The sequence below is a fragment of the Sinocyclocheilus anshuiensis genome, unplaced genomic scaffold, assembly GCF_001515605.1.
Source record: "Sinocyclocheilus anshuiensis isolate Anshui unplaced genomic scaffold, SAMN03320099.WGS_v1.1 scaffold1096, whole genome shotgun sequence".
Lineage (NCBI taxonomy): Eukaryota > Metazoa > Chordata > Actinopteri > Cypriniformes > Cyprinidae > Sinocyclocheilus > Sinocyclocheilus anshuiensis.
Genome location: NW_015548251.1, coordinates 933,867 through 948,090, shown reverse-complemented (window position 1 = coordinate 948,090; position 14,224 = coordinate 933,867). Strand labels below are relative to the sequence as shown.

Here is a 14,224-nt window from a genome sequence, read left to right as displayed (position 1 = left end):
AGTCTTGAGACATGTTTTTTAAAAGTTGAACTTACATTAATTTTACATGGCTTTCTAAACATGGCGCTCTCTTGTGCGAGACTCGAGTGCAACGCTGATAGATGTCCCTATAGAAAATGTGATAAATATGCAAGCCTGAAGCCGTGAGTGTGTGTGAGGAGCCTGCAGACGCGCATCTGAACGGCAGAACCGTGGATCCGGAGCCGGCTGTAAACACCCCCGTGCCGCTCACACAGCCCACAATGACAGATGCCGCCGCCTCGCCCCGACACACTCCACAGGCGAGTTACAGGGCTGCCAAATGCCTGAAAAACTCATTCACATTTTTTACTTAAATATTATCAATATTCAAATACTATTCAAATTTAAAAGGCATAATTTCAGTTAGAGGGGGATAAACGCTTTTGGCTTCTCTCCTGAGGCCACAAGAGGGTGCATCGAGCAAAATATTATGCACGTTTCTTCAAAGAGTAATACAATAACACGACTATCTTTGAAAAAAGTGAATAATGTTTCAAATAATATTTATAAACCATATATAATTAATAAAGTTGCATTCAACGTTTTTGCATTCGAATGTCTACCTGACGGATGACGCAGACCTAAAATTGCTGTGGATTTTTTTTTTTTTAATTCGATGAATATTCGAAATTAGATTTTTTTTTGACAGCCCTACTACTGATGAAAAAGAACGGGTTGAATGTTAACCACTTTCGTTTCCATATAACTATAAACAATGATAAAATCCATCAGCATGCATTGATTAATCCCATGTTGTAGCGAAAAAAATAAATAAAAATTATGACCAAATCATGTGCTCGTGCGACCAACTGAGAAAGTTAGTCGCAAAAGAGCGACCAGTGGGAAGAATGAGTCTAGAGCCCTGATGTGTGAACTTGGTGGAGGACTGCAAGCGTTTAGGTTGGCATTTGGGACAAGAAGCCCTATCATACACCCGGCGCAATGCAGCGCAATGCAGCGCAAGGCGCGGCGCAAGTGTTTTTGCTAGTTTCAGCCCGACTCAGTTATCATTTTCCCATCCTGTGGCGCGTTGTTTAAATAGCAAATGCATTTGCGCCCATTTGTGCGACCAAGAGAGGCGGGGCATAGAGGACCTACAATAATGTACAGTATTTGAAAAATAATGTGTTTTTTGAACATTAAAGCATGTCAACATATTCTGTTACACCAAATACACAAAATAATGATCTTTAAAAAAGCATCATATGACCCCTTTAAAGAGCGCACTAGTAATATGCGCCTATAGGTGGGTGCCCAACGTGCGTACACTTTGCTTATTACACACACAGGGACGCGCAGAAGCACACAAACATTTTTAAAAAGGAAAAATTACATTCTGCCATGTAAATAGCGAACCCACCATGGCGCGAGCGCAACTGGCTTTTAAAGGGGATGGGAGATGAGACTCTGATTGGTTTATTGCACGTTACGCCCAAAAACACCCATTACTCATTAAGAGAATAGGGACAACCTGTTTAGACCATGCGCCTGGACGCGTCGACAGTTTTCCCGTCGTTAAACTAGCAAAAGTGGATTCGGACACGCCCTGAGTGCACCTGCGCCGTGCGCTTTAGACCATGCGCTTAGATCATTAAAATAGGGCCCAAGGCCCATGAGTCCATCTCTGACAAAGGAGGACAGCAGCTACAGTTTCTTACTCGGTCTGTCTGCATTACCTTTCATGCATTTTTGCAAATGTCATTGATTCTGTGAATCGACAGAATTTGAAGCAACGCTTCTATACAGTTTCCAGGAATTGAGGTGCACAGGCTTTTATCAGTTTCCTGGGAAGCAAGGCTTTCTTTATAGGGTATCAAACTGATATAATAAATGCTTCTGAGTAACAGCTTGTTGCTGGGATTGCCAAAGTTTGCAAGGGTTATGGCATCAGATCTTTGAAAAATATTTAACAGTTGTGTTTTAGACTAGAAAGTAAACAAGATTCTTAAGCAGCCCTAAAGACCTTGAAAGACCTCTTGCTTTTTTTAAGTTTGTAAAAAAAGCAACTCTGTGGTGGCTGATGATCCCTTTTCTAAATGAAACTGAATGCAGGGGTCTTCAAATCTGCAAGGACCTGTCCTTTCTGAAAGGCCCCTAGGTAGATGTTTTTTGGCTAGAATACGCTTCAAAATGGACCAGACTTTACACTAGTAGTAAAAAATCTGGGTCCATAAGACCAGCCAATATATAAACGATTAAGTCATCTCTTTTACATCCTGTAATTTGTATAGATAGTAAGGAGTTCAAGTGAAAGTGTCAGTTACATTAAAGGTGGATCTACTTTTGACTAGGTGCATATGAGGTACATAACTAGCATATTTACTTTCCTCAGTCATGCATCAAAGGTCATAAAAAATGACCGCATGACTGAACTGCTGGAGACTGCACTTAGGAGTGCTTATGTGCAGAGTATGTCGGCATGCACTCTTGCAAATAGGCGTAGTTAGGACTCTTCACATAATGAAGGCCTCTCGTACGGTAGCTACTTCTTGTATACTTCAGCAGAGACCTCTCGTGCTTTGAGAAACCTTTAACAATCTTTCAGCAAGAAGGAGAGCTCATCATCCTTCCACCTCTTTGTGTAAATGCTGCCTTCTCTAGGCATAATCCGAAGGTTGGAAGGTCTCAAGGCCTCAAGGCACATCCAAATCAAATGTTCACTAACAACCTGTCTAAAAAGATGCACCAATCTAGTTGATTTCTGAAGTGCCTTAGAAGACCAGTTTCCTTGAGATGTAACTTACAGAAAACACAACCTATTAAGTTGATAAAGCAGCTTTTGATTTCAGACACAGCAAGGATGCAGTGCCCCATCCAAATAATTGAATTATCTGGGTTTATTGGTGTTGTGGCGTTACGGGTAAAGAGGATTGAGCAGTAGGGTCATAGGTCTCTATGATGGATCAGGAATCGTTGGGAACTTGTTCCAAGACTGCATTGTACCAGAACCTGCAATGCCAATCTATCTCTGTTTCTACTTTAGTATCAAAAACTAAAGATTTGCTCAGAGCAATTCTATGTACCTCGACCAAGGTCAGAGGAGCGACAGAGACAGCAGGATGTAGGTCTCTGAAAGATGTCAGAGAGGAAGAGAAGCATGGGGCGCAGCCAGACGGTAGAGATAGTTCAGAGTGTATTGATGGATAAGGTATGTGTGTGTTGTCTGTTGATTGGTGAGCTCCATCTCCAGTGCTCTGTCAGCTCAGGTGAATTGATTCATCGGAAGAGCTGTCAGTTTTACTAACGAGGTGTGGTAAAAATAGAGCTGAATTAATCATAGTGGGGACACACATGGCTCACCGTCCTCTGGATAGAGACGATTCCGACGTCTTTACCTGCAGAGAGATGAGCATGCAGACGTTTGAGAGAGGGACAGCTGAGCACTCACCTGAGAAACAGAGATGGACATGTCTTCACCCGAGAGCAGTAAAGTGTCACCGAGGTCATAGTTCCTTATGAGAGCGACTTTTATTTGCCGTGGGCCTGCAGACAGTTATTTATTAACTCGCCAAAGTTTTTTTTTGTTTTTTTAAGTGACAGTAGAGAAGAAACAGGAAATAGACAGGAAATTGGGATGGATTGTATGGGGACAGGACCATAATTGAACCTGCATGAGCACCACACCTTGAAATCAAAATGGACAATTCTTATTTTTCTATGAAATATTGCAGTATTTATTATAAATGACTTAACTGTGCACATCATAATTTTTTGTAAAATTGATGCACACTTTAATCTAAAAAACTTCCCCTTCTTGCAATGATATCTCTTCTCTGATGATGTGTGCACTAGTGCAAGGGCGGGAAAACCTGTCACTCAAATGAGATCGCACCAATGGCAAACAACACCAATTCAATCAATTCTCAACAAACTATATTTTTTCATGTTCTAAAAGCCGCTTCACTTGGATGTACGTCATAATAGAGAAGAAAAGACTTTGTAACTTCTGTTTCATGGTGACTTTAATAGTGGCTGGCTTTTCTGTATTTACAGTGAGTACAAGTAAGACACCTAATTCACTACATGATGTACTGAATTCAAATCTGGTAACTGCGCAGACATGTCCAGAACATCTGTGCTGAACGCAGTTTGCACGATTCTTTCAGGATACTTTACTGAGTCTCTTCTGACTGAAACCTTTTTAACTTCCTGTTTACAGCGGATATGATTAGTGCATTGCTAATTGCAGTAGGAATGCAGTGCTGCATTAACACTAAAAAAGTATTACTTAATTTTATTTAATAATACATTAAATAATACATTAAATAATGACAATTACTTGAAGTACTACGAAACGCCTCACTAAACTTGATTGTAGGTGGTAAATGAACAACATGCTGTTTTTATGCGCTGAAATACTGTATAAAGGAGGTGTAACATGGTTAATAAATTCATCCCTATATATTCCAAAGCCTTGTCTGCTTAGTTGCCCTTATGAAAATTAACCTTGGTTTTATTATAGTAAAAGTATAGTAACCATGTTTTTTTTTTACATATTCATTACATTTGTATTAGGAATGCACTGATACCACTTTTTCCAGTACTCGCCCGATACCGATACCAATATTTTCGGTACTTGCCGATACCGAGTACCGATACCAATATTTTCATTGCATTTGTACATTTTTTAAATATTGGGTACAGAAACCAAAAGAGTATGTATAATGTTAGTTGGTTAACTTAATTTATCAAATAGAGGCGTTTGGTATCGGGGCATTTTAACGAGTACGAGTACGAGTACAGGAGCTCAGTATCGGTGCATCCCTAATTTGTATAACCACAGTTTTACTACAAGTATCATGGTTAAACTATTGTTAGCGTAGCAAAACCATGCTTAATTTGTGGTTACCGTGTTTTAACTACAGTAATCATGTGTTTTTGGTTTTATTTGTAGTAAAACCATGGTTAATTTTCGTAAGGGTGAGCATGGGTGGCTAGTAGTTGCATCCATGCACTTCACCACAGAGTTTTAAAGTTTTCAACCTCTTTTCAGGTTGAAACCTCTACTAAATCAGTAAACACAGACACACGTTAACATACTTGTTCGGGTTGTGAAAGGCTGTGCAGCCCAACCCACTTACACACTCATCGATCACACAATCGATCACAGTTTCAGAAGATGCTCCAGTCAGATTCAGCATTATTCCGTCACTTTCCTTTGTTCGCGAATGCTTGTGCATGTGTGTACTCACTTACATAAACAAAATACCCAGGTTGAAATCCCAAACTCATCTCCGTCTTAAAGCACCTCTCCCCAAACCCCCAATCTTCACACACCAGCGGTTTCCCTGGCAACCGGATTAAAGAGCTCTGCATCTTTGTGTTCAGCATATTCTTCTTTTAGTCACTGCTCTCCGTGTCTCTTTCTCCCTCTCTCTTTCTTTCTTTTTCTCTATTTGTTGCTCTTTTGTGGGCATTACACCATGATAGTCAGATGGATAGATAGATTAAGAGATGACAGATCATATACAGTTGATAGATCATTGCTTCATGAGAAAACGTAGATGCAAAACAACAACATAATTAACACAGAAAGCCCAAAATATACAAATAAGCTTCAGGAAACCAGTCCTGAGCCAAACTGAGAAAAGAGATTTTACTAAATCATTTCAGTTTCCTGACACATGAGCTTGTCCTTGTTTAGTAAGACCCATTGTGGTGTGAACCCATTGTGGGAAACATGGTGCTCATGCAGGCAATACAAGTTCGAGTCTGGCTTGCATTATCTCCTAAACCCATTCGTTGTAACAGGCGACTGATTTTCAACTTTGCTGCGCTAGTAGTTTGCATCTTGTATCACCTCTGTCTTCTCACATAATAACAATTTATACCTAAATGAACATGAAACATTGATTTGTTCATGTATTTTGTATATAAACATGCAGTACTAAGTGGAAGAATGTACTTGTTTGTTTGTCAAAATCAAAATGAAATGTGCCCACATCTGTGTCTGAGCTGCTCTGTTTATTGCTAGTTTAAGTACTAGAAGTAGCCACTAGTGTGTGCTGCACTTCAGAATTCAAACATGGTTTGCTCAAACGTTTTGTGCATGTCTGTTCAAATTTGCTTTCTCTCCAGAGAACTTTACTCCATATAGGAATACAAATATACGTTTATATAGGAAACTGGTATTTGAAACATAGCCACTGCACTTATCCACCTGTTTTGTGGCCTAAAAAAAGTGCTGTCAAAGTTGAATCCTCTGTGAGCCGTCACCCCTGTGAATGCAGAAGCGAATAAAACAGCAGGAGTCCTGTGAAAGAAGAGAAATTTCTTCTTTAACTGTCATTCCTGTTGTGGGTGGAGTGTGTGGGGATGTATTTTGACAGCTTTCTGGTACCTCAGGCATTGTGTTGCTCTTTCTCTTTCCTGCACTCTGTCACATTGTGTTTTTTTCCCCTTTCTCGCTCCCCGTTTCTCTCCTGCTGTTGGGACCGAACCAACAATAACGGTTGTTGTTGTTTGTGTGTTTCACCCACAGGCTCGGAGGCATAATCTCTGCATACAAAATAGTCCCTGATGAGATTGACGAGATCAAGGTAACGCTTCCTCTCACCCCTTCAGTGAGGCCATGAGGCACACGTGCACATCCATACACACCTCTGCACACTGCTGCCCCCTAGAGGCCAATATTAGTGCTGCACTCGAAGTGATAATATGCTTTACTTGAAGTTTATCTGAGCTCGCGTATGGAAAAATGTAATGAAAGTGTGTAAAAGTATGTAAAACTTAGAAATATCATTGCAAAAGAAAACACAAGCACACTTTTTAAACCAAAACAATGGTTAAGAATGCTGTGAGGTTTTAAAATGATATAACAAATATTAGTGGATCATGTTCATAGTTAATGAACGTGGTTTCTCTGATGAACTTCATACATCCACTAAAAATCACCTAGGTGGACTAGTTGGTTAAAAGTCTATTGCTGCAATGATGCAATGACTTGCATGTGCATATACTCTTTGGAGCCACTGTACATGATATTTTTTGCTGGTAACAGCAGTTTATAAAATGTGATATTTTATTTATCAGGCCAGACTATATGCCCGAAATAGCTGATGTGATGTTGCATCACTAGATTGAGGGTGACTGCTCATATGGTGCACAAACACACACACGCAAATGTACCTTTCTGCACTATACAAAATTACTGCTGAACATTTTATGGTGATATTCTGTGTGTTTGTGTGCATCAAAGGAGACGCTGGTGGACTGGTGCGATGAGAAGGAGCTCAATAATATGAATCAATTCACATTTTGAAGTGTGTGTGTGTGTATATATATATATATATATAGTTATCTATCTATCTATATATATATAAATATACTATATATATAGTTTATGTACCATTTTATATATATATATATATATAGCGAGAGAGAGTCTGGTGGGGATTGTGCCTGGTGGAGCGACTCTGTGAAGCTCTTTTTTGATGTATCCTGCACTCCTTCTCCTTTTTACTAATGTGAGTGTTTGAAGTGTCATTCAATTCAAGGGCACAGTGCGTCACATCGGAGAAAAATCCCCTCCCTGCTGCGCACTTTTCTTCTGACTTTGCGTGTGTTCTTGAATGTGTTTGTTTGAATATGACTGTGTGCGGGTGTGTGTGTGTTCCACCGGGATGGGACGGCGGAGGTGGAGGGACGCGTGTCCCAGGGGATGCTGGGAAGGGTTCAGTGAACGGGGATTTCAGATGGAAGAGTAGAGACATCAAAGGCCCACTGGAAATGTGTTTGTAATGAAAAATCTCAGCGACGGGGCTGTGCTTATGTCATGAGTATTGTGCTAATGCCACTGCTGTGAAGAACAATTGGCTCTAATCGATGAATTAGCTTAGCCTGTTAGCATGCATGAGGGCAAATCATGAAAAATGGTGTTAAGCAGGGTCCTTATGTTTTGTGGTTTTGTTTTTACATTTTGTCTTAAAGTTTTTACAGTTTACATTACAGTCTTAAAGGGATAGGGATACCTGGAAATGAAAATGGTCATCATTCTCATCCTCATTTCTCAAAGTAGTATCTTTTGTATACCACCGACTAAAGAAAGTTTAAAAATTAAAAAAACTAACTTAAAAAAAAATGAAACCGAATCCTGCCAGTCAGACAGCACTCATGTACTAAATCTGTACTGCAGAAAGACTGCTTTTTTCCTCTTATTATCGATTGGTACTGGTACTTTTGATGGTTTATGCACCTGTTGTTGCTTATATATGTGTGTGTTGTCCCGTCTGCAGGCCACCAGAGAGGTGATCGAGCGTGAAGCTCCAGGGATGGCCCTAGCAATGCTCATGGGCTCCCTAAATGTCACGCCACTCGGCATGCTGTCTAGGTGAATGCACATGCACAGACATGTCCTCTCATCTCACTCCTTTGCTCTGCCTGTCACTCTCAAATGCACAAGAGTAAAATATGTGTTTTGAATACTAATTGGATTAAATACTAATCATCTCCTTCCTGTAGACCCGTATGTGGAATCAGAGGCAAAACCCTCATCATTAATTTACCCGGGAGCAAGAAGGGCTCACAGGTAAGCTGTTTGTCTATGTGTGTGTGTGTCTGTCTAATGGTGCTTATATATTCTGATCATTTCCTCGTCTTCAATTATACTAGTATATCATATGTATATAGTCACCAGAATTTTTTGTTGTCGTTTTTATTGATTGTAATCACTTTGTTTTTATAACGTCAGAACAAAGTACAACCTTAAAACACAAAATGTTAAAGGAATCACTCATCCAAAAACATCCTTCCATTTACTCATGTAGTTCCTATCTATCTATCTATCTATCTATCTATCTATCTATCTGTCTATCTGTCTATCTGTCTGTCTGTCTGTCTGTCTGTCTGTCTCACTCGCTCTCACACACACACATGAATTTTCTTATATTGTTTATACATTTTTATTTATCTCTACTCTGTCATTTATTAATTAAGCAAATTAATAAAATTTAAATAATTAGAATTATAAATTAATTTAAAAATGTAATAAAAATATTTTGTTTCATGTATATATATATATATATATATATATATATATACACATGAAACACAAAAGAGATATTTTTTATTTAATTTTTTATTTAATTTATAATTCTAATTATTCAAATTCTTATTACATATAAATTACAGTATAAATATAAATACATATTTCAGGATTTTTTTGCACACCCAAATGATAAATGCGCTGATTAAATCAAATAAAAAATATTTTTCTGTTCCATGGAAAAACATATTTTAGAACAACATGAGGATGAATAAACAAGGACAATAAGTTTAACATGAGGACACGCCTCTCCCCTTCCTTCACCTCTCACATATACGTTCACCCTCGTTTACCGTGTTAACATTGTGGCCAGTCCTATTACAGCTCTGATCCTGACCACCGGTGGAACGGGTTTTGCACCCCGTGATGTCACACCTGAGGTACATGGGAGCCCACCTGTTTGTGTTTGTGTCCATGTGAGTGTGTGTTTCTGCCCCCACCCCCACGCGTCCTTGTTTTCTGAGTCTGACTGTGAGTGAGAGAGAAATTGTGACGTCTTTATTTTTGTGCATTGTGTATGTTTGCATACAATTTATTTTTCCATTCACATGCATGCTGTTTGGTTGATGACAAGCAGTTCTTGGAAAATGTGTTTACAGTGACTTTTTAAAGGCTTTTTAGAAATGGCATTACCTGTATATTATATAAAATGACAGTCCAGTCATTTTCATTATGAATAAATATTATATACATTACTGTTTGGGGTCAGTAAGTTTTCTTTGGAAAGAAATTCATTCTTATATTCAGCAAGGACGCATTAAATTGTTCAAAAGTGACAGTAAAGACATTTATGTTTTTGTTACAAGCTACAAAATTTCCATTTCAAATAAATGCTGTTCTTTTGAATTTTATATTCATCAAAGAATCCTGAAAAAAAAATCTCGATTTCCTCAAAAATATTAAGTGGTATTAATCTCCATTACCCATCAGCCCCAGCCAAGGAGCACTCCGCTGTCACTGCTGCTTTGAAGTCCAGAAGCTGAGCCGATAAGGGGATTAAACTTTGAAGAACCCCTTTATGCTCGGTCAAGCTCAGCTACAGCACTCCCCCTCTCCCTTCCTAAATAAAAGTATCCCTCCATCCCACATCCACGACCTATTAAAGCAGCCTCCTCACAGCCACGGCTCCTCCTCTATGACAGCGACTCTGCTTCTGGACTGAGTTTGCGCTTCTTGCTTTTAAAAAGAAGACAGACCCAGGTCACAATGCCACAGGTTTGGGAGACTCTGATCCACAGAGATTCTGCAAAACCTTTAGATCGCTGCTGTTCTCAGCGAGAGTTTTGAAACAGGCAGATTGTTAACATTTAAAGGTGACATATCATTGTTTGGGGTCAGTAAGTTTTCTTTGGAAAGAAATTCATTCTTATATTCAGCAAGGACGCATTAAATTGTTCAAAAGTGACAGTAAAGACATTTATGTTTTTGTTACAAGCTACAAAATTTCCATTTCAAATAAATGCTGTTCTTTTGAATTTTATATTCATCAAAGAATCCTGAAAAAAAAATCTCGATTTCCTCAAAAATATTAAGCAGCACAACTGTTTTCAACATTAATAATAATAAAAAAAAAATGTCACTTGAGCACCAAATCAGCATATTTGAATGTTTTCTGAGGGATCGTGTGACACTGAAGACTGAAGTAATGGCTGTGGAAAAATTCAGCTTTTCATTACAGGATTAAACGACATTTTAAAAATGGTTTAATTTTTTTTTTACTAAAATAGAAAATAATTTCTTTTAAATAGTAGTAATATTTCACAATATTACAGTTTTTACAGTATTTTGGATCAAATAATGAAGCTTTGGGGAGCAAAAATGATTTTCCTTCTTATCGACTAAAGTCATCAGAATGTGAACCAGGGGTGCGTTTCCCAAAAGCAACTATGGTCGCAAGTTCCATCTTTACCAATAGAGTTCAATAGAACTAACGACCATAGTTAGCTAATGCTAAAGATGAATATTGCTTCAGAATAAACCATATTTGCAAAAAACAAACAAAACACACACACACAGATATGGTTTAAAACGCATGATTTCAGCACGAATAAACATGATAATCAGAACCAAAACAGATGTTTTTTTTATCAGATATGAGCTGTAAAGGCTCAGCTCTATTCTGGAAAAGGGGGCGGGGAGCAGCAGCTAATTTGCATTTAAAGAGACATGCCCGAAAAACAGCGTGTTTCTGCTTCCACTCAAAATAGGCATTTTTTTAATTATATAATAAATAATCTGGGGAGTATTTTGAGCTGAAACTTCACAGACACATTCTGGGGACACCAGAGACTTATATTACATATTGTAAAAAGGGGCATAATATGTCACCTTTAAGTAAATACTGAGTGAATACGAAATGGGGAAGGACCACAGACCTCAGCACATCTGAGAAAATGGGATGTGTGTTCCCAGTGTTTCAGTTTGCACTAGAATGTCACCTGGAAACACGCAAACACAATTGTCAAAGGTCCATAAATTGCTAAAATAGACATAATGGGTGTTTCTTTAACCTTGGGCACTTTCTGAAAGTCCTGAATATTTCTACCATATCTATAACGATGCACAGGGTTTAGCAGAATTTTGTGACAAATAAATAAATGAATAAAATGGTCGACCCTTTTGTCTTGCTTAAATTTAGCTGATGTAGGTAGCATTTTATGTATCCTAAGTACACACAAGTAAATCACATTTTCCCAATTTAATTTGACAAAATTATAGCTTAATTGGAAATTACATAATCATTTTTTTTTTTCTCCCATATTTCCCATGTCTCATATTTCAATTAACTTTTGAAAGACTTTTTTAAGTTCAACAATCAGGTAGTGGAAGTAAAAATCCCATTTATTTTCTCCATAGGGGATTTTAACTTAAAAACTTTTAAAGACAGACCTTCTGTCTTCGTTGTTAACAATGGTATATGCTTTTGTTAAAGTCATTAGTTCACATGATTTCAACTTATTTTATAAATAATTGTGTTTAACAGCAGAATTCCAGGTTAAAAATTACATTACCCGTGATTACAAAAGAAAAATCTACACCAATAAAAGAATTGTGGTGAGAAAATCATGGCAAAACAACACTTTAGTGCCCACTCCCATGAAACACTGTGAATGACGTAATAGTCAGTCTCTCAATGCTCTCAGTTATACAGTATGCATATTTTGAAATAAACAACTTAAATTGTTTCTATATTTATGTTTGTAATTTGATTGCCATTCACAATGCTTTTTGGGATTTTTGTTCTTTTCTTCTTTAAAGCTGTCAAGTACATAGTCTTTTATTTTTGTCTTTTTGCCTGATTTTCGAAACAACATTTTTTTTTGCTTCAAATCAAAAAGTGGGACAGTAGCAATCTTTGAAAAAGTCAATAGAAATCATTTTCATACTAAATTATAAAAGTGTAAGATTATTTTCACTCTTTATTTAGATTATCATTATCATTTATGTTTTTATGATGGATTTTTGTTTCTTTTTTTTGTTGTAAAAAATGTAAGAAGTCTCCAAAACAGCTTTAATGTGACAAAAAGCCAAAAAGGTGCCCGAAGTTGAAGAAACACCTGTATGTTTTAGATTGGAACACACATCAATGGTACATCTTAAGTTATGTTCATTAGATGCATTGCTCTTTGATCTGTTGAACACACAAAATAGAAACCAAGCAACCAAAAAAAAGTCTTTTGCTTTGCTTTATGAAGTCAAGCACAGTTAGGACACTGTGTTGGTGTCCAGTTGTTTTGTAATGTCTTAGCTCTGAAAAAAGGGCTACATTGTAGGAATTTCTACTGTTGTCTTGAGGAAACTGGACATGAAATGTGTCCATCTGCTTTTACAGTGATGTGGCTTCACATCACACATCACATATTGGCATGTTCCTGTCTGGTCAGCATGTCTGAGTTGCCCATCACTCTTTCTTTGAGCTCAGGTGCCATTATTTCTACAGAGCAGCGTGCTCTGATCTGGAGGGTCAGCGCACACACATGTGCCTCACCTTGCACCGGGAAGACAAAAATAGACCATCCCTACATGCACCAAGAGGACATGAAGTAGCCTATGGACTGCTGATGTCTCCACACATTAATCTTCGTTTTAACTCTGAGTCACCAAAACGGAGAGATGCAACCACATCAGACCTGCGGGGGGGAACACTCCACCGCATCAACCCTCCCTGGACCGGTCTCCATCCCCGCTGCTGTGCTGTCCTTACCTTCATTAAAGGAGGTACACGACGCTCTAGAGGACCTGCCGTCCCCTCCACCGCCCCTCTCCCCTCCACCCACCACCAGCCCACACAAGCAGACAGAAGACAAGGGTGTGCAGTGTGAGGAAGAGGACGAGGAGAAGAAGGACAGTGGTGTGGCGTCCACAGAGGACAGTGGCTCATCTCACATCACAGCAGCTGCCATTGCTGCTAAGGTGAGCGTCATTATTAATAATAATAATAATAATAATAGTAGTAATTCCATGTGATTTCATGTTTCCCAAACTAAACTGGAATAGGAGAAAGTATTTTGACATTGAAAAAATAACACTCTGCCCCTTTAAGGCTCTCTTTCATTGTCTCTTGCCCTTGATGTTCCATTAAATCATCTTTAGTGTTTTGTGTGTGCACGTGTTAAGTCTCTTGTCATGTTTATGCATCTCATGTTCATCATCAGAGCATGATGTCTCATCCCAGCCATGCCGTTGTCATGGCGAAAGGTGGGCAGCCCTTGAGTGGCTTCATCCCTTCTACCTCCATTCCCTCCCATTTCACCTGCTCCTGCAGCGATACGGTAAGCCACACCCACTTTTCCATGCACATTCACCTCTCCTGCTATTCCATTGGCCCTTTTGAACATCCAGTTTCAAAACCAACCAATCAGAGAAATTAAATGTCATCGCAAGTTATTATTGTTTGATTTGCTGCACCGCTATTACTATTGCTTGAAAATAAAACAGGAAAAAAATCCTATAGGGGCATCTATAACGCGTCTTTGCGTCTAAAAATGTAAAATTTAATTTAAAGAAAAATAAAATCATAATCTTCATTATTCTGAATGTCATATGTAAACACAAAATGATTATACTTTAAAGCTATATATAATATATATATATTAGGGCTGCACGATAAATCGCATGCGATATTTAATGCGCATCTTGTCAGAAAGCCGGTTCTGTAAT

At 38.4% G+C, this 14,224-nt stretch overlaps 1 protein-coding gene and 1 long non-coding RNA gene across 2 annotated transcripts in view; both read left to right on the top strand.

Annotated features, from left to right (window-relative positions):
- LOC107655322 (uncharacterized) overlaps positions 1-7,257 on the top strand; it is a 12,965-nt gene extending 5,708 nt beyond the window's left edge. Inside the window, exons 2-3 of the long non-coding RNA XR_001630426.1 lie at positions 6,503-6,560; positions 7,220-7,257. This is a non-coding gene — a long non-coding RNA (uncharacterized LOC107655322). The remainder of the gene's footprint in view (positions 1-6,502; positions 6,561-7,219) is intronic.
- Positions 7,258-13,177: 5,920 nt separating this feature from the next.
- The window catches only part of LOC107655307 (gephyrin-like), a 48,738-nt gene continuing 47,691 nt past the window's right edge, over positions 13,178-14,224 (top strand). Inside the window, exons 1-2 of the mRNA XM_016442765.1 lie at positions 13,178-13,477; positions 13,720-13,836. Coding sequence (XP_016298251.1) covers positions 13,178-13,477; positions 13,720-13,836 — 417 coding nt within the window. The remainder of the gene's footprint in view (positions 13,478-13,719; positions 13,837-14,224) is intronic.